The sequence below is a fragment of the Phyllobates terribilis genome, unplaced genomic scaffold, assembly GCF_046119375.1.
Source record: "Phyllobates terribilis strain yellow unplaced genomic scaffold, ASM4611937v1 Scaffold_1__5_contigs__length_1240528914, whole genome shotgun sequence".
NCBI lineage: Eukaryota > Metazoa > Chordata > Amphibia > Anura > Dendrobatidae > Phyllobates > Phyllobates terribilis.
In genome coordinates, this window is record NW_027362761.1 from 785,339,808 (window position 1) to 785,362,833 (window position 23,026).

General features: G+C 43.1%; 1 protein-coding gene across 5 annotated transcripts in view; it reads right to left on the reverse strand.

Annotated features, from left to right (window-relative positions):
* The window catches only part of HNRNPD (heterogeneous nuclear ribonucleoprotein D), a 28,016-nt gene that overhangs the window by 1,974 nt on the left and 3,016 nt on the right, over window positions 1-23,026 (reverse strand). For 4 of the 5 annotated variants that reach the window (XR_012246958.1, XR_012246955.1, XM_073637015.1 and 1 more), the window contains exons 2-6: window positions 19,609-19,798; window positions 6,035-6,196; window positions 3,986-4,117; window positions 3,360-3,459; window positions 3,132-3,275 (exon numbers count right to left, since the gene is read on the reverse strand). Coding sequence is in view for 3 of the 5 variants with exons in the window: in XM_073637015.1 (XP_073493116.1) it covers window positions 3,132-3,275; window positions 3,360-3,459; window positions 3,986-4,117; window positions 6,035-6,196; window positions 19,609-19,798 (728 nt within the window). In the remaining 2 variants the exon portion in view is untranslated. The remainder of the gene's footprint in view (window positions 1-3,131; window positions 3,276-3,359; window positions 3,460-3,985; window positions 4,118-6,034; window positions 6,197-19,608; window positions 19,799-23,026) is intronic. The other variant, XM_073637014.1, reaches the window with a different exon arrangement.

Below are 23,026 nucleotides of genomic sequence, written 5' to 3' on the forward strand. Positions count from 1 at the left end.
TTTATTAAAAGGGAAAGCAATCAGGTTTTTGCTATGTGATCTGAAAGCAGCATGATGTAGTGGCAGAGAGCCTGATTCCAGTGATGTGTAACTTATTCATAGTTATATAGACTGGAGGGGGGGGGGGGGGGGGACTGGTTCATCAAGGTCAGCCTTTGTCCACTTACTGGACTGCTTGGTGCAGATGTGATAGAACCCCTGTTTTCTTCGCTGTAGATGCAGCAGATGCTGAGCTCCGTATAACCCCACCCACACCACTGTTTGGCAGCTTACTGACAATGTATTGTCAAGTGATACCTAGCCAGGCAGTGATCATCTCCTGCTGATAAAACACTGACTGTATTTAAACTACAACACACAGCCGTGTAAGCGACACATTCCTGGAATCAGAGCAGCACAATGTATGGGCAGACTGCCTAAGATTACACCACAGAAAAAAACTGCTTACAGATTCCCTTTAAATAAATTTTATGCAGTCCCCTGGGGGTTAATAGAAAACCAAACACCACACATACACGCAACCCTTTTGGACCAGCGTTTCCCAGCCTCCAGTCCTCACACATCATGTTCTCAGGATTTCCTATGTATTGCACAGGTGCTGGAATTACTATCAAGGAATAAGATATTTCTACAGGTTCACTCACCTATGCAATACTAAAGAAATTCTGAAAACAATGTCGGTGTTTGGGAAACACTGCTCTAGACTTGGCTTCCCAGGTCTGGCATCATTCCTAAAACTCAGCTTTCATAGATTTGTCCAAGCAGAAGAACAGCATTTCGCCAGCTTGGACAAGACTGTGAAGTCTGCAGTCGATCAGCAATCGGTGATCAGCAGCAGCAGCAGCAGTCAGGTGACATGTCAGATGACAGGCAGGAAACAACACTGAAATCAGAGGAACAGTTGCAGTCCAGGAGGTAAGTATAGAGTTAACCTTTTTATTTTATGCTGCACCCTGTGGCTAATTAAGAGGTTGTTCCATTTCAGAAAACACTTACTGATTTGTACAGTTCACTGTAAAAACACAAAAGCAAACCGCTTTACTTACCCTCCCAGGGTCCAGCGCAGTGTCTCCCGCTGCTATCCCGGGCTCAGTTACTTGGCTGCAGTGGTGACAACACTGTTCCTCCAATCTCAGCAGGAGGACTAGCTGTCCCTGTCCAAGTAGACCTCCTGCTCTGTGTAACCCTGCCCCCACCACTGATTAGCTGCATTCTTACTATGCACAGTGTACACAGAAAGCTACCACTGGTGTGGATGGGGTTATATACAGCTTGGCATTAAGAGAACTGGGAGATCTGCAGCAGATAATACAGTGATTTTATCTAAACTGCAGCAAGCAGCCTAGTAAGTGGCCTCTCTGGAATCAGGGTCTCTGCCCTATATCATGCTGCTCTCAGATTACCTAGCAAAATCTGGTAACAGAGTCCCTTGAAAAGATTGCGTGTCTATGATCAGTCTAAAAGGGGGTGTTTTCTTCTCAGACAGTTAAAGGGAATGATTCACCCTCCTGGGCGATATCAGACCTCTATTATGGCCATACAGGGTATAGAAAAGTAAATCTATACTTACCCGTATGGCCCATAGTAGAGGTCTGATTGAAGAGCAATCTGGTTTTGTAAAGTCTGTCTTCTAGAGGCTTGGCGTCCGGGGGACACCAAGCAAACTGCTCCTATCTGCTTACTATATTCCCCTAAATCGCCGTCTCTGTGCTAAATTACCATATTACCCCCCTCTCCCGGAACATCACAGGGCCCTGTGACGTGCCCTGCTCTGCCTTCCCTCCCATACATTCTCCCATGGAGCACACTGTTTCCCTCCGGACCCGTTTGGCTGCGCACTGCCAGCGGAGCGGAAGTCTCAGTGACTCACCGTCGCTTGCACAATACAAGGCTGCGGCACAGTACATGGCCAAACGGGGCTGGAGGGAAGCAAAGCGCGCTCCATGCGAGAATGCACAGGAGGGAAGGCAGAGCAGGGCGCATCACAGGGCCCTGTGAAGTGCAGGGGAAGAGGGGGGAGATGGTAATTTAGCACAGAGGCGGCGATTTAGGGGAATAGTAAGCAGATAGGAGGGGTTTCTTCTCGTCCCCTGGACACCAAGCCTCGGGAAAACAGACTTTATAAAACCAGATTTCTCTGCAATCAGACCTCTGTTATGGGCCATACAGGCAAGTATAGATTTACTTTTCTATCACCTGTATGGTCATAGTAGAGGTCTGATATCGCCCAGGGGATTGACACATTCCCTTTAAAGCCATTTCCACATGCTGCACTTTAGAGGAGGTGCCTGCTGCCGCTCACTTCTACATCAAATGGTGATAGAAGCTAATGAAGTCACGTCTTCACAAAGTCATGGCCGAAAGTGTTGGCACCCGTGAAAAATGGTTCCAGAAAATGAAGATTATTGGAAGTGATTGATTGTAGTTATTTCAAAAGGTGCAACCAAATAATAAGTTGAGGCTGCCAACAATTTTGTCCGGCCCCTTTTTGGAGTTGTATTATGGTTGTAAGCCTTACTGATACCTCTGTACTATTTTGGGGAATTTCCCCATTTTGGGCTTCTGCTAATGAGCATGGCTTTCTAATACGTTTTTTAGAAATGGTTGTCTATTTATTTATCAAAACATGATTTTATTGATTATTATACACATCTTTGACCTCCTATGACTCTTAGTAGTTCTTTGTAGGTTTTATGAACAGTGTTCAATGGTGATTTTGCCACTGATTCAAATACGCAGACGGTAACAGTTGGTCGGGGAATCGTGCGTTTTATTGTGGCTAGGTCACGTCATCTAACCATGCATCCTTCCTTCACATACATTGACACCCCGCAAAACAGAGGAAAAAAAACACCCAAACACATTTGAGTTTCTACAGCGTTGAACACATTTTATCAACTTCTCAAAGCATACATAACATCACATTACATTTATGTTTCTTTACACTGGCAGCAGAGCATAATGCATCTTGATTGGCCATATCTGCCAAATTACTACTACCATTATGAACACTGGCAACAGTAATGTAATAGGACAAAACAAGTGAGGCCTTCGGCATTATGTATCTGCAAGATCTCCAAGGCCATAAGACAAAACTCCATCTAGTGTCATATTAAATGACGGATACTCACTATTGTAATCTCCATATCCATAATAGTTATACCCAGAGTAGTCATAGTTGCCATAGCCTCCATAACCCTGGTTGTTGTAGCCATAACTACTGTAGCTTGGACTCCAGTAACTACTGTATCCCTGACTCCAGCTTGGATTTGAGCCTATGGATAAAATTGACAAAAATCAGAAGAGTAAAGAAGGAGGCGGTGCAATGACTACAAAGGATTTCTACGTGATCTACTAACTTCCTCTTCCGCGGGATCTTGACGAGGATCCTCCGCCCCTTGTGCCCCACTGCTGCTGTTGCTGGTACTGTTCCTTTGAAAGTGCTACTTTTATTTCACACTATGGAAAGGATTAACATAAGACAAGAATTGCATGAATGAAAATAAAGCTGTAACTTTTGCAAAATTATTTACTAGAAGGTCCCTGCTAGGGAAGGCTAAAAAAAAATAAAAATAAAATAATGTATGTATCGCATACCATTTCTAACTTAATCATTAGAAGCCATCACCAAAATGAGCTAGATCACAATTGCAGTGGAAGTCCGTGTACCGACAACTAGATGTCTGTCCAGGGGCCATGTCGGTAGCCTTTGGTTGCTGAACCACAGCAGTGTGAACCTCCTTTTCCTGCATCTCTGTCTCTCCTCATTAGGCCTACTAATCAGAAAAGGAACCAGAGATAGCGGGAGGAAAAAGGAGGCTTGCCAACCGAAGAGCATCAACGTGACCGCGGACTACCCAACTACTAAGATAAGCTCTGTAGCCCAGCCCTGTCTGCATCACTGAACGTTAGGAGACAGCTAGAAGAATGTAACAATTTTCATTAAAAAAAAATAAATAAATAAAAAAAATAAAAAATGGCATACTTTACTCAAGCCAACATTGTGGTATTTCTTCTCCATAATCTTTTTCACTGGCTCTTCTTCGGTAAATGTGATGAAGCAGAATCCGCGCCGTTTGTTGGTCTTGTTGTCCATAGGAAGCTCAATCGCCTCAACCTGAAAGAAAATTGGAAACCATTACGAAATCATGTCATAAACACCAAATCCAAGGTCACGAGGAGAGTAAAGTGAATGGCTTCTCTTAGGCTAGGGTCACACCGTTTTACGCTCATCTGAGAAAATCAGGCCATTATGTTGATCATAGTGTGATCTGAGGTGAAGAGAAGGGAGGGAAAAAAAAAAAGAAGGGAGGTGAAAAATCAGACTGCACTTTGATGTCAGAGTGCAGACTGATATTTTCCATGTACTTAGACTTGAATAGCTGAGTGTGATCCAATAGGACATATGCATGGCATCACTGAATAACGTAGAAACGAGTACTACAAGTCAAAAGGATGGAAAGCACTCATCCGAGTTATACGGTCGTCTGCAGGAGCCCTAAAAGAGTTTGGGCCAAGTTTGTAAGGCATCAGCCGTCCATTGGATAAGAAATAAGTTCCTGGTCGCTGTGACTCACTAATTAAAGAATGAGGCTCTGAAAAGTCCAGTTTACAAGGAGCACAGGATGAGCATGTGTACCATCGCTCCATTTATTTTCTTATGGGACTGCTGAAGCACAGCACCCCATTCAGATTCCAGTTTAAAGGGAATCTGTCACCAGGTTAAGTTTCACTTAATCTGAGAGCAGCGTGATGCAGATAGAGAACGTGATTCCAGTGATGTATCACTTACTGGGCTACTCGCTGCTTTTTTGATAATCAGTTTATCACCAGCAGGAGATGATCACTACATGACAAGTAAACCTACTGCCATGTAGTCCTCCATATTCATGAACCTTGTATAACCACACCCACATAACTGATTCACAGAGTTTCGTGTACACTGTGCATAGGCAGAAAGCTGCCAATCAGTGGTGTGGGAATGGTTCTATAGGGCTGAGAATTTAGAGAACTGGTAGATCTGTAGCAGAGAAAACAATGACTATCAAATCTACAGCAAGAAGCCAAATAAGTGATATATTGCTGAATCATGCAGCTCGGAGATGGGGTAGCAAATAATAAAAACCTGGTGGCAACTTCCCTTTAAAGATATATTCTAGTTTCTAAAAATAAAACTTAATTACATAATAAAGAGTAATACTACATTCAAAGAGACCTTGATCTCTGCTTTATGCTTCTGAATGAAAACTGCCACCTTTCATGAGATGAGCTGTCTCGCTTTGACCACTGAGGCAAATTGAAGCAATTGTATTGCATTTTCTAAATAAATGGTGCACCAAAAATACTAGGAATCTACCAAACTGTGCGCCTCTATGGTGAATTTGGCACATCTTCAGACTGCCTAACCTATAATGTAATGGCAAGTCTTCCCCAGTAAGTGTGTCTTGGACAGATTTGAACAATGGCCATTCAAGGATTGTAATAATTCTTGGTCATTTGTACGAGCTTTAAATGTGTATTTAGAAGAAAGAAAAAAAAAAGTAAAAACCGTAGTAAAAGAGGATTTGTCACCAGATTTCACAATACTGAACATATGAAATAAATTTTAGACGTGATGAGACTGGTGTATTTACTTTGAGTTATACTTTCATAAAAGGATTTAACATCCATTCTGACATGGATTTTCAGTCCTGTACCCTACCCAGCCAGACAACTGCAGCTTGTACTGAGCAGAGGGAGATCTCAGCAGCAGGGAGGAGGGACACAGTAGTCACTCAGTTTAACATCTCTGCTCACCTAGCCTATCAAAAAGTATTAAACAGCTATGCTGACATGGATTTTCAAAGTGAGTATAACAGCCTCATTAAGTCCAAGTGGTCTATTTATTAATTTATAGTTTAGATTGTCAAATCGGGCAACAGATCCTCTTTTAAAGGGGTCTGTCCTAGCGAGATTTGATAACTACCAAATGCATCAAATTTAGTTTTGACTTGACCTGAAGCTGATAAAGCTACAATAAAAAAAGAACAATTACCTCACCAAATGTCCCAAAGTACTCCCTTATCTTTTCTTCTGGCGTGTCTGGGGACAAGCCACCCACAAATATTTTCTTAACGGGTTCTTTTGTCTTCATTGCTTTCGCCCTTTTTGGATCAATAACTTTGCCATTTAGCTTGTGTTCCTTCTGCTCCATGACCTGCAAGAATAAACCATTGCTATGAATACCATATAACTACATTTTACAAAAGCTTCATCCTTCACACCTCATCAGGCAGCTACAGAGGTGTCCTTATTTTTCCTTCTAGTAAACGGATCCAGAGATGAGGGTCAGGATTGTCATTTAAAAACAAACAATGAAAAAAAAACATGAGTCTGTGATACTTTATCAAGAGAGCGTTAAACTACATTGATCTAATTGGGGTCACCCAGTGGGGGTAATATGTACAGCAGATTGGGTGAAACTAGCTTGTAGCAATCTCAAAACTGGACTCTTCAACAGGTAAGGAAGGACACATCTGAATGTCAGTAATAAAAACAGGTCTACTCTTCCAACCACACTGTCCTGTTCAAGCTTTTAATGACCTGTGATGTATGTACTAGTCACTGGTCATGCGTGGGTGTATGGAGTGGGCTCAGGATCTGAGCGCGCTTTATACACGACGGCGGTGGGCTGTGTGCTACAGCAGGCACCTGCCTAACAGTAACTAGAGCCAGCTCTGATCACTGCTGCACAACAATTGCAATGCCGCTGACAGTCTCTGAAAACAGAATTTAAAATGGTTTGAACTGGCGTGGATCCAGATCCAGGCAACCATTGGCCCCCCAACAATGCAAGCGCGGGGTGCAATGCATAGGTAGATGCCATCTTTACCACCATAAGAGCACTAATTTCACAGTATACTGCAGGAATTGCACTATATAGTACCAGCGATCAAATGTTCTAACTAAAAAATAAAATACTTACCGTATTTTTCGGACTATAAGACACACTTTTTTCCTCCAAAATTAAGGAAGAAAGTGGGGGATGAGTCTTATAGTCCGAATGTATGTGGGTGGCTGTGGCGGTGTGGGGGGGAGCGACAATGGCGAGAGTTGGGCACAGGAGGCAGCCTATACTGTGCCCGCTACTAAAGAAAATGAATATTCACGGCTCCCCACGCCCATGGGAGTGGAGAGGGGTGAATATTCATGCACTTTAATAGCAGGCACACCGACCGCTGCAGGAGCCGCACTGCGGGTGCAGCGTGCATGCTATTAGGGGAGAATGAATGGTCACTGCTCGCTACGCACAAAGTCGTGGGGAGCAGTGACTATTCTGGCACAGCATCTCACAGGGTAAGGGAGCATGGCAGTGACGTCATGCGCGGCTCACACAGATCAGTGCGGGCAGCAGAGCAGGACGCAGCGCTGGAGCACAGGGAACAAAGGACAGTAGAAGTGTTTATTTTTTTTTGAGTGCAGCATGGGATGTGGGGTGGTGCCATGCATACCAGGATGGGGGATCAGAGGGGTGCCATGCATACCAGGATGGGGATGAGGGCCACGTATAACAGAAAGGAGGGGCCATATAAACCAGGATGGGGGATATTAAACAGAATTGGCGGACATTACCCCTATACCAGTGTCAGCAGAAGACCCCCTCCCCCCTTAACATTAAGGATATGTGCCCACGTTGCGGACCTGAAGCATATTTTTTACGCTTCTCCCTGGCGGGAAAATCGCATGCGGATATTACATGCGGTTTTCCCGCCAGGTAGAAGCGTTTGTGAGGCGTCTTTGCATGCATTTCCGCATGCGGGTTATCAAGCACTTCTCCAAGCATCACTTGGAAAAGTGCTTGACAACTTGTTCAGAATGGTAAAAAATAAAAAAATAAACTTTATACTCACCTTCTGATGCATTCTCTGCCCCGTCCGGAGGCTTGAGAGGCTCACGCTGTTGTGTGCAGGACCTGCGGTGACGTCATTGAGTCATGTGGTGGGTCACATGACTCAATGACGTGGAAGGTCCTTCAGACAACAGCGCGACGGAGGGAAAACATCAGAAGATAAGTATAAACTTTATTTTATTCTTTTTTTTACAGGTTCTTTGGTACCCAGGTCTGGATGAGAGTCTCCTCTCATCCAGATTTGGGTACCATCCGCACATTGATTCCGCTGCGCTTCCGCAAAATTAATGAACATGCTGCGGATTTTTGACCGCAGCATATACGCTGCGGAAAAATCCGCAGCATGGGCATTGACATTGCGGAATGCCATTGGGGACCATGGGGTGCGGATATACATGCGTTTTTCAAGCGTTAACGCTGCGGAAATTCCGCAGCATATACGCTTGAAAAACGCTACGTGGGCACACAGCCTAAGTGCATCATGACCACATTTTTTGCTTACATTTTTTTTTTCTATTTTCCTCCTTTAAAATCTAGGTGCATCTTATGGTCCGAAAAATACGGTAAATAAAAATAAACTAACAACATCACCCCTATTTCTTATCTGAAAATATATATCTTTTTTAAAAGCTGCTGCATTTATAAAGTCTGATTTTATTAAAGTGTAAAAAGTTAAATTAACCCATACTGAATAAGAAAAATCAAAAATGTAAACATAGCGTATACCCTAAAATGAATAAAAACTACTGCCTGGCACTCACAAGAAGTCCTCACACAGCTCCATCAGAGGTCAAAAAGGAATGGGTCGAAATGGAAACAAAACCAAAAGAGTTAGCAAATTCTTTTTACTCTCTAATGAGCAGGAAATCTTGCTTTTTGTGCTTTTGTTTTCTCCTCACCTTCCAAGAGCCATAAATAATGCAATTCCAACATTGCTCTTAGGACTTTCTTTTTACAGCGTTCATTGTGTGGTAAAAATTACCTGGAAACATGTGTCCATATCAGTGCGATTATGGCGATTTTAGCAACAAGAAAAAATTGGGTGCAAAATTCTGAATTTTTTTTGCCATTTTTCGAGGCACATAATGTTTTTATTTTTCCATTGATGGAGCTTCGTGAGGACTAGCCTGTCGAGCTGAGAGTTTTATTGATACCAATTTGGGGTACATATGACGTTTTGATCACTTTTTTTGGAAGGTAAGTGACACCTTAACCGCCAAACAAAAAAAAACCCCCAAAATTAGGGATTTTAATTTTTTTTTTTTTTACATCATTACTAGTTTTTACCACTGTTAAATTTGTTTTAGATTTTGATAGATTTCCTTTTCCTTTATTTTTTAAATGGGGGAAAAAGGAGGATGATTTGATTTTTATATATTTTTTCGAACATTTCTGTTTACATTATTTATTAGTCCCCTGAGGGTACTTGCACCTGTGACTCTTATCATCTGTATTATATAATGCAATACCACAATATTGAGGTATATAGTTAAATTGCGGACTCCTTTTATGCGCAGCCTGTAACGGAGCTTCACAGGAGAATAAAGATTACAGTCAGCAGGTCCCCCTGCCATGGAACCCCATTGGCCTCCCACAATCTCATGGGGGGCCGGTGGGAGCCAGAGCACCCAAAGACCGGTGCAGGTTCCATTCAGACACTGACAGCGGCATTTAAATGTTAACAGCAGTTATCAGAGCTCTGCTCCAGCCACGGCTGTTATATCCAAGTTATGTAACATAGCTGGCACCTAACATGTGGATAGAGCTCAGCTCTTAAGCCCCCTCCACACAAGCAGACCCCTTCGCAGGATGTTATTTCACTTCCTTATGTGGGAAAAGGTTAAGAACGCAGCCATGTGTTTTATTTTTGCACTTTCATTTTCTCTTCATAACATTGATGGTGTCATGAATTCAGAGATATACTGCTCTGTATGGAAAGAGAAGATGTTACCATCACTCCGTGCCCACTTTTCTGACAGGGAACTGATCCAAAACACATCTAAGGCCACTGCTGACTTTCTGAAGAACAGGGTGAAAGTGATTCAGTGGCCAAGTACAGTTGCATCTCACTAAATTAGAATATCATCAAAAAGTTAATTTCAGTTGTTCAATACAAAAAATGAAACTCATTATATAGAGTAATTATAAACAGAGTGATCTATTTCAAGTGTTTATTTCTGTTAATGTTGATTATGGATTACAGCCAATGAAAAAACAAAAATCATTATCTCAGTAAATTAGAATACTTTATAACAGCTTGAAAAACCGGAATTAGTCTTACCGGTAATGATGTTTCCAGGAGTCCACATGACAGCACCATAGGAGGAGTAAGTTAAAAGCCCTCCCACCGCCAACCTCCTCAGTGATTTTCCAAGAACCACATTGGCTGGGTACAACAAAATTTTATTCTAGACTGCTTAGACATATGTTAAAGTCTCATACAGTAGCAATATAGGGAGGGAAATAAGGGTGCTGTCATGTGGACTCCTGGAAACATTACCGGTAAGACTAATTCCGGTTTTCCAGTACGTCATCATGACAGCACCATAGGAGTATACCCAAGAACTCATAGCTTAGGGTGGGATAATTGCCTGAAGTACCTTCCTACCAAACGCAGATCTCTGCTGTGAGAGAACATCTAGCTTGTAGCGTTTGCAAAAAGTAGTATGTCCTGACCATGTGGCTGCGGTACATATCTGTTCAATAGTAGCCCCTGCGGTGGAAACTGCTCTGGTAGAATGGGCTTTTATAATTTCAGGGGGGAGGCTGTCCTTTTCAAAAGGTCGCTAGATTAGTCATGGATGTGACCCATCTAGCTAAGGATGGTTTTGAAACCTTCCGGCCTCTATTTTTCCCCCCAAACAGTATGAAAAGATTAGGAGTCTAACCTCCAGTTCCGAGTGGCTTCCAAATAGGCCAACACTGCTCTGCGGACATAGAGATGGTAGAACTCTTCCTCCCTCGGATTTCTAGGGCTTTCGCAGAATGATGGAAGAACCACTTCATGGTTTAAGGTCATCGATGACACCACCTTCGGGGAGAAACTTGGATCCAGTTTGAGAATGATGCAATGATTCCAAATCTGCATACATGGCTTGACAAGAGAGAGAGCCTGGATTTCACCCAACCGTTTAGCCGTGGTAATTGCCACCAAGAAGACTGTTTTCAGAGTCAAGTTCTTTATTTCTAATTCATGAACTGGGCCGAAGGCAGGTTTGCAAAGGACTCTCAGGACAAGATTCAGATCCCACAAAGGGGAAGAAATTCTCTGGATAGGCCTAAGTCTCTGGATTGCCTTGACAAATCTGATTATCCAGGGATGTGAGGACAATGATGTGTCGAAGAAAGCCCTTAGTGGCACAATCTGCACCTTCAAGGTACTAGTTCTAAGACCTGTGTCAAATCCAGCCTGCAAGAAATCAAGGATCGCAGGGATGTCTGGTTGAGAGGTGTCTACCGTCCTGTTGAACTGACAAAAAGTCCTCCAGACCTTTTTATATATGGCTTGGGTTACAGGTTTTCTACTAGCCTGCATAGTCGGTATCACTCTGGCAGATAAGCCTTTGGTCTTCAGGATCTCCCCTTCAGAAGCCAGGCTGAAAGCTGAAGTTATTGAAGATTCCAATGCAACAGTGGACCTTGCGTCAGAAGATCTCCCTGTAATGGTAAAATGATTGGGTCTTCTAACGCTAGATGACGTAGAAGGGAGAACCAACTCCTCCTTGGCCAGAAAGGGACAATTGCTATGACTGTCGCCCGATCTTCCTGAATCTTCCGCTGCACTCTTGGAATTAGGGGAGCAGGTGGGAAGGCATATGTTAGACCCTCTCCCCAATACTGTGAGAGAGCATTCACTGCCAGAGGATGATCTCCTGGTTCGAGAGAGAAGAAAGATGTTGTCTTCGCATTCGTTCTGGATGCAAACAGGTCTAGGTGAGGCTGACCCCATCTGCGAGTCAGTTGTTGGAACACCTCTTCGTTCAGTTCCCATTCCGAAGCCTTCATTTGACACCTGCTGAGGTAGTCTGCCTCTTGATTGTCAGATCCCCAAAGGTGGACTGCTGAAATGGAGCTCACTATCTGCTCTATACCCAAGAATATCCTGTTGGCCAGAGACTGGAGAAGTGGATGTCTTGGTCCGCCCTGATGCCTGATGGAGACTGCGGTGATGTTGTCCGACAATATCTTCACATGTCTGTCTCTCAAAACAGCCCGGCTTCTCTGTAGGGCTTCAGAAATCGCCTGTAGTTGCCGAAAATTCGATGATCGGGTCCGAATCTCTGTGGTCCATGTTCCTTGAAGATAATCTCCCACTGGAGCACCCCATCCTGAGAGACTTGCGTCTGTGGTCATTAAAAGCAAGGTTCTAGAATCCACTGCACTCCCTTCTGTAGATTCTTCTGGTCAAGCCACCAGTGAAGAGTGTCCTGGGCGTCTCTGGACAAAGACCTCTTCATGTCTAGGTAATTCTGATGTCTGTCACTTCCAGGATGCATTTCAGTAGAGGCCTGGAATGGAACTGGCTCCATCCGACGCAGGTGATGCATGACGTCATGATTCCCAAAATACTCATTGCCTTTCGAATCAAAGGTTTTTTCTCTTGCAAAAGAACGAATCCTTGGTGGGATTGAGAACATCTTGTCTTTCGGGAGATAAGACGTTCGCATTCGTGAGTCGAGATAAGACTCCCAGGAAGATGCGTGAAGTACTTGGGACAAGATTGGATTTTTCCTTGTTCACAATCAAACTCAGGCTGGATAATGTCTGCAGGAAGTTGTCCAAGTACGGAATAATGGTAATATCCCCCGAGTAGGATATAGGCTACCACCTCTGCCATGATCTTCGTAAAGATTCTGGGAGCAGATGACAGGCCGAAGGGAAGACATCGGAACTGGTAGTGTAGAATCTGACTGCCTGATGGTAGTGCAAACCTCAGATATTGCTGACTTGAGGAATGTATCGGAAGGTGGTAATATGCATCCCTGAGGTCCAGGGTGCACATTACCGAATCTGTGTCTATTAGAGGAATGGCTGATTTCACTGATTCCATGCGGAATTTTTTGTAGCGGATCCATCGGTTTAGGGGTTTCAGATTGATAATTGTACGGAATTCCCCTGATGATGTTTTTTTTTTTTTTTACTGAAAACAGAGAGGAGTAATAGCCCCGATGTTGGTCATGTTCTGGAACAATAACCCTCTGTTGTAGAAGCTTTTCTATGTCTGCACGTAGACGGGAAAGTGAGGTAGGGGAACCCTCTGTCAGGTGGAATTTGAGGGGGATTTTGAGAAAACTATCCTGTAACCCTGAGCTATAGTTGTTAGTATCCAAGGATTTTGGGTGACCAGATGCCAACTGTTTTTGAAAAACCTTAATCGCCCCCCTACTCTGACATAATCATTGCCGTTTTGAACGGGAGCTAGTACTGGGCTGGTATTTTTTTCCTTGTTCCCCTTATTAAAACTCCAGCTCGTGGACCCCCCTTTTTTCTGAGTTATATTTATAGGAGGGGAAAGGTTTGCAAAAGGGAGGCTCCTTTTTCTCCTCAGGGAAGCCCTTCTTTTTATTGGACGCTTTTTCTAGTATGTCACCTAACACTGGTCCGAATACTCTGAGCCCTGAAAATGGAATGGAGCACAGCTTGTTCTTAGAAGCTGTAGCCCCAGACCATGTCTTTAACCAAACAGCTCTTCGGGCAGAGTTGGAAAGCGCATTATTTCTGGCCACAAATCTGACTGATTCTGCCAAAGCGTCGGCCATAAAATTCGTTGCCATTTTTAATAGGGGCAATGATTGAAGGAGGGATTCCCTCGGAGTGCCATCCCATAGGTGACCCTCTAGCTCCTCTAGCCAGACTTTCATGGATCTGGCAATAGATGTAGCAGCGACATTAGACTTAACTGCCACCGAGGCTTCCCAGGCTTTTTTAAAAAGTCCATCCGCCTTTCGATCCATAGGATCTTTAAGTCCTGATGAGTCTTCAAAGGGGATAGAGGTTTTCTTGACCACCTTGGCCAAAGGAACGTCACTCTTAGGAATAGTGTCCCAACATTGGTGTCCTCTGGATCAAAGGAGAGTCTGGCGCGGAAGTCTCGTGGAAATGAGAGTCTCTTCTCCGCATCCTCCCATTCCTCCAGTATCATGTCTTTTACATGAGCATTAACAGGGAAAACCATGGATCTCTTGGTTCTAAGACCACCAAACATCTCATCCTGAATGTTACTGCTCTTCTCCGTCTCTTCTACCTGCATCGTGTTTCGGACGGCTTGTAGAAGAATATCCATACCATCTGAGTGGAACATATACTTTTTTCGTTCCCCGCCTTGAGGTGGACAAATGGTCTCACTGTTGTCAGAGTCGCCAGATGGGTCGATTTCACCCTCAGAAGATGGTGCTATATCTTCTCTGGGTCCCTGGACCCCTGAACCTGGGGGCTGCAGGGACGTAATAGAAGCCTGAACTTCTTAGATTATACTGCGAATCTCATTTAATAAAGCTCCGTGTTCCTCCTTTAGCATGGAGGCTCTACATTCAGCACAGGCGCTTTGTATACGAGACAGGAAGTCTGATGTTACAATCCAGGCACCTCTTGGATTTCACTGTGGCCTTTTTCCCCTGCATCCTTTTTTCAGAAGGAGGTGGTAACCGCACAGAGATATCCTATAAAAAATATGGAGAGCCTGGTAAGGGCAAGTTCCATTAACCATCTGAAAGGTAATGGTACACTTGCATGATTGTGGGGCGATCCAGGGAGGGTATCAGGGTGTGACACATCAGCCATTGTACTGCCAGGGGTGTCAAAGCTGTAAGCCTGCATTAGATGCTCCCCAGCCCCCCTTTTTATACCTTACCTGGTCGTCCAGTCATGTTCTCCTGCTCCACTGGCGTCTTGTCGAACTGCGTTTGGATCTCCCGCGCGACCAGAAGTAGTCATCCCCGAACTTCCGGTTTCGACGCCGAGCGGACCTAAAGCCGGGAGAAGCCATACCCGCCCAGAGCAAGACGCAGAGAGCCCCAGCGATAGGGAAGCGGCACCCGGAGGCTCCAGCACACCGGAGGGCTGAGGGACCTACTTGGCGGCGGGAAGGAGAGAGCCGCCGCCACCCCCCCCCCCCCCCCGATCCCTTGTGAGTAATGTATTTCCGCACCAGCGCTCCTCCTGTACTCCCTGCCCTGTGTAGGGAGAGGAAAAACACCGAGGAGGTTGGGTGTGGGAGGGATTTTAACCTCTTGTGCTTCCTGTCCCTACAGAGGTTATGGGACTACTCCTCCTATGGTGCTGTCATGGGGATGTACTGGAAAATGTTTTTTAAAATCCGAAATGTTGGCCTGTTCTTTGGCATCAATTACTGCATCAATGTGGTGTGGTATGGAGGCGATCAGCCTGTGGCACTGCTGAGGTGTTATGGAAGCCCAGGTTGCTTTAATAGCAGCCTTCAGCTCGTCTGCATTGTTGGGTCTGGTGCCTCATCTTCCTCTTGACAATACCCCATAGATTCTCTATGGGGTTAAGGTCAGAAGAGTTTGCTGACAAATCAAGCACAGTGATACTGTTGTTTTTAAACAAGGTATTGGTACTTTTGGCAGTGTGGACAGATGCCAAGTCCTGCTGGAGAATGAAATTTCCATCTCCATGCTTTTCTCTGCTGACAAGCTTTTTGAAGTGCTCTAAAATTTCCTGGTAGACAGCTGCGCTGACTTTGGTCTTGATAAAACACAGTGGACCTACACCAGCAGATGACATGGCTCCCCAAACCATCACTGATTGTGGAAACTTCACACTAATCCTCAAGCAGCTTGGATTGTGGCCTCTCCACTCTTCCTCCACACTCTGGGACCTTGATTTCCAAATGAAATGCAAAATTTACTTTGCATTTACTTAGTGTGTCAATGACTGCCTTCTGGACATCTGTCAAGTCAGTAGTCTTCCCCATGATCGTGGAGCCTACTGACAGACTAAGGGACCTTTTTAAATGCTTAGGAAGCTTTTGCAGGTGTTTTTTGTTAATTATTCAAATTTACTGAGATAAAGACTTGTGTTTTCACTGGGCGCAAGCCATAATCATCAACATTAACAGAAATAAACACTTGAAATAGATCACTCTGCTTGTAATGACTATATAATATACGAGTTTTACTTTTTGTATTGAAGAACTGAAATAAATTAACTTTTTTGATGATATTCTAATTTAGTGAGAAGCACCTGTATGTCTCCTGATTTGACCCCAAATGAACACCTATGGGGAATTCTGGAGACGAGTTGAGCATCACTCTCCATCCAGCATCCAGGCTCTAAAAGAGGTCATTCCTGAAGAATGGATAAAGATAGATGTTGTCAACTTGTTCATGCCATGCCTAGAAGACTTGGTGCTGTTCTTAAATATGAGGTCATACAAAATACTGGATGTAGATGTTTTTCATGTGCGGTGTACACATTTTTTGCATCAACTAATTAGAGTAAAACTGGAGATTTTGTAATGAAAGTTAATATAACATTACTTTCATGTTATGGGTTAAAAATGTTCCATGAAACTGTCTTGTCAAAGTTTTGGAAATTGTTCTTGTATTCAGTGAGGTATTTATTAAGATTATATGGTTCAAAAAGGGTGTTCTCATTTATGCTGAGCAATGTATATATCCATTTATTTTATTTTTTTTAAATCACTCTCCCACCCACCCCTTTTTCCCAGTTTTGAAATATAGAAATATATACGGTAATACTTAATTGGTGTCACGGTGTCTGTTAAAGTCCGGTCTATTAAAATATAACATTATTTAAAAGCACCCATTAAAAAAAAAAAAAAAGTGATTTGCTTTTATTTTCCCAGAACCTACAGTTCCTATCTGAAAAAGCAATAAAAAAAAAAAAAAAAAAAAGCGATCAATATGTTGTATCTTCCCCAAAATGGTATCAATAAAAGTGTTGGATCAGTTAAATAAAGATTCATAATTGACATTTTTTAAAATAAAATGGCTAAAATAAAATAAAAAAATTCACTACCATAATATAAAAAAACTGGACAAGTTTGGTAGTGCCAATCACACCGACCTGGAGAATCACATTACCAGGCCCTTTTTACTGCACAATGAACGCCATAAAAACAAAACCCGAAAAACGGCGGTGGAATTTCAGCTTTTTCACCTCACTTGGAATTTTTCTCCCTATTTTTCAGTTTATTATATAGTAAAGTTAATTTTTTCATTCAAAAGTACAATTTGTTTTGCAAAAAACAAGCCCTCATAAGGCTATTCGGATGGAAATATATATATAAAAAAATATATATGTTGTTATAGCTTCTGGAAACAGGGCAGGATAAAATGAAAAATTGACCAGCACCAACAGGTTTGAAGAGGCTTTTAATCTTAGAGAAGTACAATGCAAACTTACTATCAATTTAAACCCCTAATAAAGGCAGCCTGAATACCAGTGGCAGAGGCGGTTACTTTCTCACTTTTTTGAGAAGTACATGGCGGCATCAATCAAATCCTAACTGGCAGAGCTCTGATATTCCTCTCCTCATCCTTTTTGTATTTCCTCTCATGCAGCAGTAAATATAATTTTTGCTTTATATAAAACCCCTGACAATGCCTCTATATAATCCCTAAGCAGTGTGTGTAGAATGTCCAGTTTCTGTATGCAATGTAGCCTCACTCTACTGAAAGCTAACAGTGAGAAACTTATCACCAGCAGGAGTCACCACCAGGAGACATGTAGGAGAGGCTGAAGCTGCATCACATAGGATATACTGTAGATAAGCAGTTGACCTTTATGCTGAAGGTCCATCTCTGCAGCCATTATATGGAACTAAGAGCAGAGGAAAAGCAATGTGAGGAGGAGCCCTTTTCCAAAACCATCATAGGAATTGTAGGCTGCATTAGGGGAGCCATATCAGAGGCTAAAAGGAGCAAGGATGGTAGACCATGTAGAAATGCCACATCAACTAAAACAGGTATACACATCATACTCAAAACCTCTACATTATTCTTTACATATAGCCATCATATAGACAAAGAATAAAGTACCGTAGGAATGGAGCAGGCAGCACAGTGAAAGGAGAAATACTTCAGTATGGGTGCATAGCTTCGAAAGAGCAACAACTCATCTCCAACCCAAGGAATCAAAAGAGAAGTAAAGGCAACACTGCAGGAAATTTACTGTATTTTTCGGACTATAAGATGCACTTTTTTCCAAAATTTTGGAGGAAAATGCATATTATATATATATATATATATATATATATATATATATATATATATATATATATATATATATATATATATATATATATATATATATATATATATATAGTGGGGGGGGGCGGTAGCGATGGAGGAGCGGGGCACAGGAGGCAGCAGCCGCCCGCTGCGGCCTACACTGTCCCCGCTGCTAAAGAAAATGAATATTCACTGGGGCGTGGGGAGCACTGAATATTCATGCTCCTTAATAGCAGCACACAGTGTAGCTGCGCTGCGGCTCCTGCCGGAATCGCCTGTGCCCGCTGTTAAAGGGCATGAATATTCAACCTCTCTCCACGCCCATGGGCGTGGGTGAATATTCATGCTGTTTAATAAGCGGGCACACGCTATAGCCCGGCAGCAGCAGGAGCCACAGCGCGGCCATGCTGTGTGCCGGCTATGAAGGAGAAGGAAGTCACTGCTCCCCGCGCACACAGTCCCGGCGTGGGGAGCAGTGACTTCCGGCAGCGGATCTCTCCTTGTGAGCCGCGCATGGCAGTGACGTCATGCGCGGCTCACATGGAGAGATCAGTGCGGGCAAACAGGACGCAGCGCTGGAGGAGAGAGAAGAGAGGCGAGTAGGAGTGTTGGATGATAGGGATGAAGGGTGCCATGCATACCAGGACAGGGATGAGGGATGCCAGGCATACCAGGATGGAGGGATGCCAGGCATACCAGGATGGAGGGATGCCAGGCATACCAGGATGGAGGGATGCCAGGCATACCAGGATGGAGGGATGCCAGGCATACCAGGATGGAGGGATGCCAGGCATACCAGGATGGGTATCACATATAACAGGAAGGCGGGGGGCATATATACCAGGATGAGGGATATTGTCAGAATTGGGGGACATTACCCCTACACCAGTGTCAGCAGAAGACCCCCACCCCCTTAAAAGTGCATCATAAAAAAAAAATTTTAAGCCAAAAATGTGTCCATTTTTTATTTTTTTTCCTCCTCTAAAACCTAGGTGCGTCTTATAGTCTGAAAAATACGGTAAGTAATTCTGGTTCATTTACCCAGTGATATAGCAACATTTCAATCCCTCAATGAAACCATTTCCAGGCATAATAATTTATTATAAATGAGGAATTAAAATGCTGCTATAGCACTAAGTGAATAAACCTGAGTGACTTCACCACCACCCCAAAAGGTGAGGCATCTACTTTCATTTTAGGCAAAAATGCTTTAACTAATTAATAATGCCCATTTTGTAAATGCACATTGCCACTGCATAAGTGATGGCATATCCTGGTCATCACTGTTAGAGATAGAAAAGTATTTTTTTGCCAGAAGCATTCTATAACCACCTTCATCAGGACAAGGGTTCCCAGATACTACCAGTGAACTTGCATTCAGTAGTAAATGGAAACACCAAGCAATGATAGAAAGGAACAGCCAATGGCCAGGTCAAATGTATTAGTACCCAGCATAAACACATTCTCGAAAAAATTAATACAATAGAAATCTCACTTAAAGCATACCTTGTCAACACCTTCAGATTCTTTAAACAATACAAAGCCGAAGCCTCTTGATCGACCAGTGATTGGATCCAGTTTCAAGGTACAGTCTACAACTTCTCCGAATTTTGAAAAGTAATCCTTCAGGTCTTTCTTTGTAGTGTCCCAGCTAAGCCCGCCAATAAACATCTTCCTGCACAAAAAAGACGCAGATCTTTAAAGATTTTACAAAGTGTCCTTAAAGAAATCCATAAGAAGTTTCACCTTGCCCTAACTATGGCCAGAATGAAATAGTGACAGACTACCTAGAATTGCAGTGGCGTTTCAGAGAAAAAGGTCAGAGAACTAACTGTAAGCTGGTGGGCTCATACTTCTCCATGTCCACAATAGATCAATGAGCTACCTGTAATGTCGGCTTATACTCGCACTCAGAAAAAGCACGTTGCCATAACACACAAAATTACAAGATATCCACAACTTAAGGAACAGAAAACTGGTCTCACCACTGAAGCCATCGATTACACTTAACATGATCCTTTAAAAGGGGTTGGCCACTACTTTACAAGTCCCTTTCATGTGATCTAACTGCCATAGATAAGCACTTCACTAAATACCTTGCTTTACCAAATACTTCTGTGACCAGGAGAGCAGCTCTGGATACATGATCTCTGGCTGAGAATCCTCTGACTTCCTGACTCAGAAAACTGATGGGTGGGGGCGCTCTATTCAGCACAGCTCACACAGCCCTGTGCACGGTGCTCTCTTCTATCTTCATTTATATAGTAGGATTCATTACAAACACTTCCAGATCTCATCGTAAGGCAGTCAGTGTGGAGGAACAGTGAGGTGACGGCACTGTGAGATGAGATCTGGAAGATTTTGTAATGATACACAACTCCGCTCTGCTGTATCTCTACACAGTAGCTGTAGAGATCCATGGTCTTTTCTCCCCTGGATGAAGTTCCTCATGCAGGGCGAAGAAGTATATACCCCAGAGACAAATCTCGGGTAACGCCTAGGTGAACTATGAACATAAATAACCTAAATTTTACAAGCTAATATCTCCACAAAGGAGAGAAGAAATAAAAAAAATATAAGCTGCGTTTTACTCTGCTCTGCAGCCAATATTCCACGATGGGTCCAAGTTTAACCTGCCGATACTGGTCAAAGGTCCTTTTTAAAAAATATAGGCCATCAACACAATAATCCAGGAAAAGCCCTTTTACTCCATTAGAGGGGTAAGTCCCTAAAGGTTCAGGTAAAACAGCAGTTAAATTGGCGAATGAGCTGATTGTCTGCCAATGTAGGCCGGAGATCACCCAGCAGACAAGCAATATGCTCACTTGTTGAGTGATTGGATTGTTTATGGCAGCATAAAAATGTATCGTTATTAGCAGCACATCCACCTATATAATCAAGGAATGTGCTGCTGATAACATGACACTGAATGGGGACAGATCAGAATAGCAATTTTGTTAATAGTCGATCAGTCCTTGTTTAAAGTCCTATATGGGTGTTTAAAACTTAGTGTATGGGCATAGAATGCAGACGTAAAGGGAACCTGTTACGGCCTAGTTGCTATGTACACTGCCCCCATTGCTTTGTTAGTGATGCAATGTGCATCACTAATAAGCAGTTTTCATGAAAATCGGTTGTAGTATAATGATTTTATAACATTATATACACTTTGTCCTACCTGCTGTATTCAGTCATAGGGGTGTGATTCTCTCCTTCAGTCATGGGCGGGCGCTGCATCCAGTCACTGCTGGCGCCGCCCATGTATTTGAATACTGCTCCTGGCAAGGTTGCATTTAGATTGGAGGTGATTTTTGTTGTGCTCCTTACTTTAGCCTCCGATCTAGACGCTTCACTGCTGAGGAGACTACATCGGAGTTGCTGGAGTGAGGGTCTCAAAGTAGCAATTACCTACTTGTTAGTGCTTAGGCACATTTTTTGTTTTTCATAAAGTCCCAGATATCCCCTTTAATGAAAGGTGAGAGGGAGAAAGCTCGACCACTTTGTGATTTTTTTTTTTAATTAATAAAGTGAGTTTTTTTTATTATCGCTTTCTGTAATGTAAAAAATTATACACAGCTCTGATTGTTCAGTTTTGATAGAATTTAAATTTTCCTGTATGTCCACAAGCCTCAGCCAGTGACGGAGGGCAGCCGACAGAATCATCATTGACATCACAAAAGTGGCGTAAATTATAACAGCAGTGTTCTCCAGTGACCTTAGACATTCCTGTAATAATTTGTCACTTCTGTCTTGTACATTATGGTGACTGTTGGGGGCGCTCTTTTACACCTCTCCCCGCGGAGCTCCACCCACTCTTCCCAATGTCGGTGCTGCGGACAAATGAGAAGAGCCACATTCTGGCAAAACTGAACAATTAGCGATAAGGGGAATTTTTTATATTACATAAAGTGACAATAAAAATGTAAGCTTCATTAATCAGGAAAAAAAGAATTTTGCCCAAATCCATAAAATATAACAGTGTAAAAAAATCATTTTTTGACTTGTGATGTTTGCTCCATGAAAAACGAGCAATTGCATAAGAAAAATAATAAAAAGCCAGAAGAGGAGACTAGACAGCAGTGAGTGAGGATCCTGGAATCTACTCCGATCTAGTGGTGTCAGTGCTGAACTCTCTACATCGGAGGGGATTTTTTGTGGCCCTCAATCCAGCAACTCCGACCTAGTCTCCTCAGCAGTGAAGTGTCTAGATCGGAGGCTAAAGTGAGGAGCACAACAAAAATCATCTCCGATCTAAGCACAACCTTGCAGGAGCAGTATTCAAACACATGGGCAGCGCCAGCAGTGACTGAATGCAGCGCCCACCCATGACTGAATTAGAGAATCACACCCCTATGAATGAATACAGCAGGTAGGACAAAGTGTATATAATGTTATAACAGAACATTATACCACAACCAATTTTCATGAAAACAGCTTGTTAGTAATGCACATTGCATCACTAACAACGCTATGGGGGCAGTACATAGCAATTAGGACGTGACAGATTCCCTTTAAGAAAAAAATACAACCAAAAACTATACTCACCTCCTGGACTGGCTACAGTGCACTCTGCCAACCTCCTGGCACAATGTCGGGTGACGACTTTTATATTGGCCTTTCCTTTGATCTATCGTCAATCTCAAATAGGCAATAAAGAAACTAGGCCCACGCTTAGGTAAAAGCTGAATTAAAGACCATAGGAGGCTCTCAAAAAAGCCATAAAATAGCAGACCTCTTTCTAATTTTGGAAAATCCACTTAATTGCTGTAGCAGCTGCTATGAGGCTCACTGTGCAGCATAATAGATCCTGATCCCTCCAGGATTAGGAAAAAAGAAAACCATTCGACTGCAATGAGTGAGCAGAAAGACTAGAGCGGCTCCGGCTTGGGGGGAGGCAAGCAGACCCTTTTTCCCCGTACCAAAC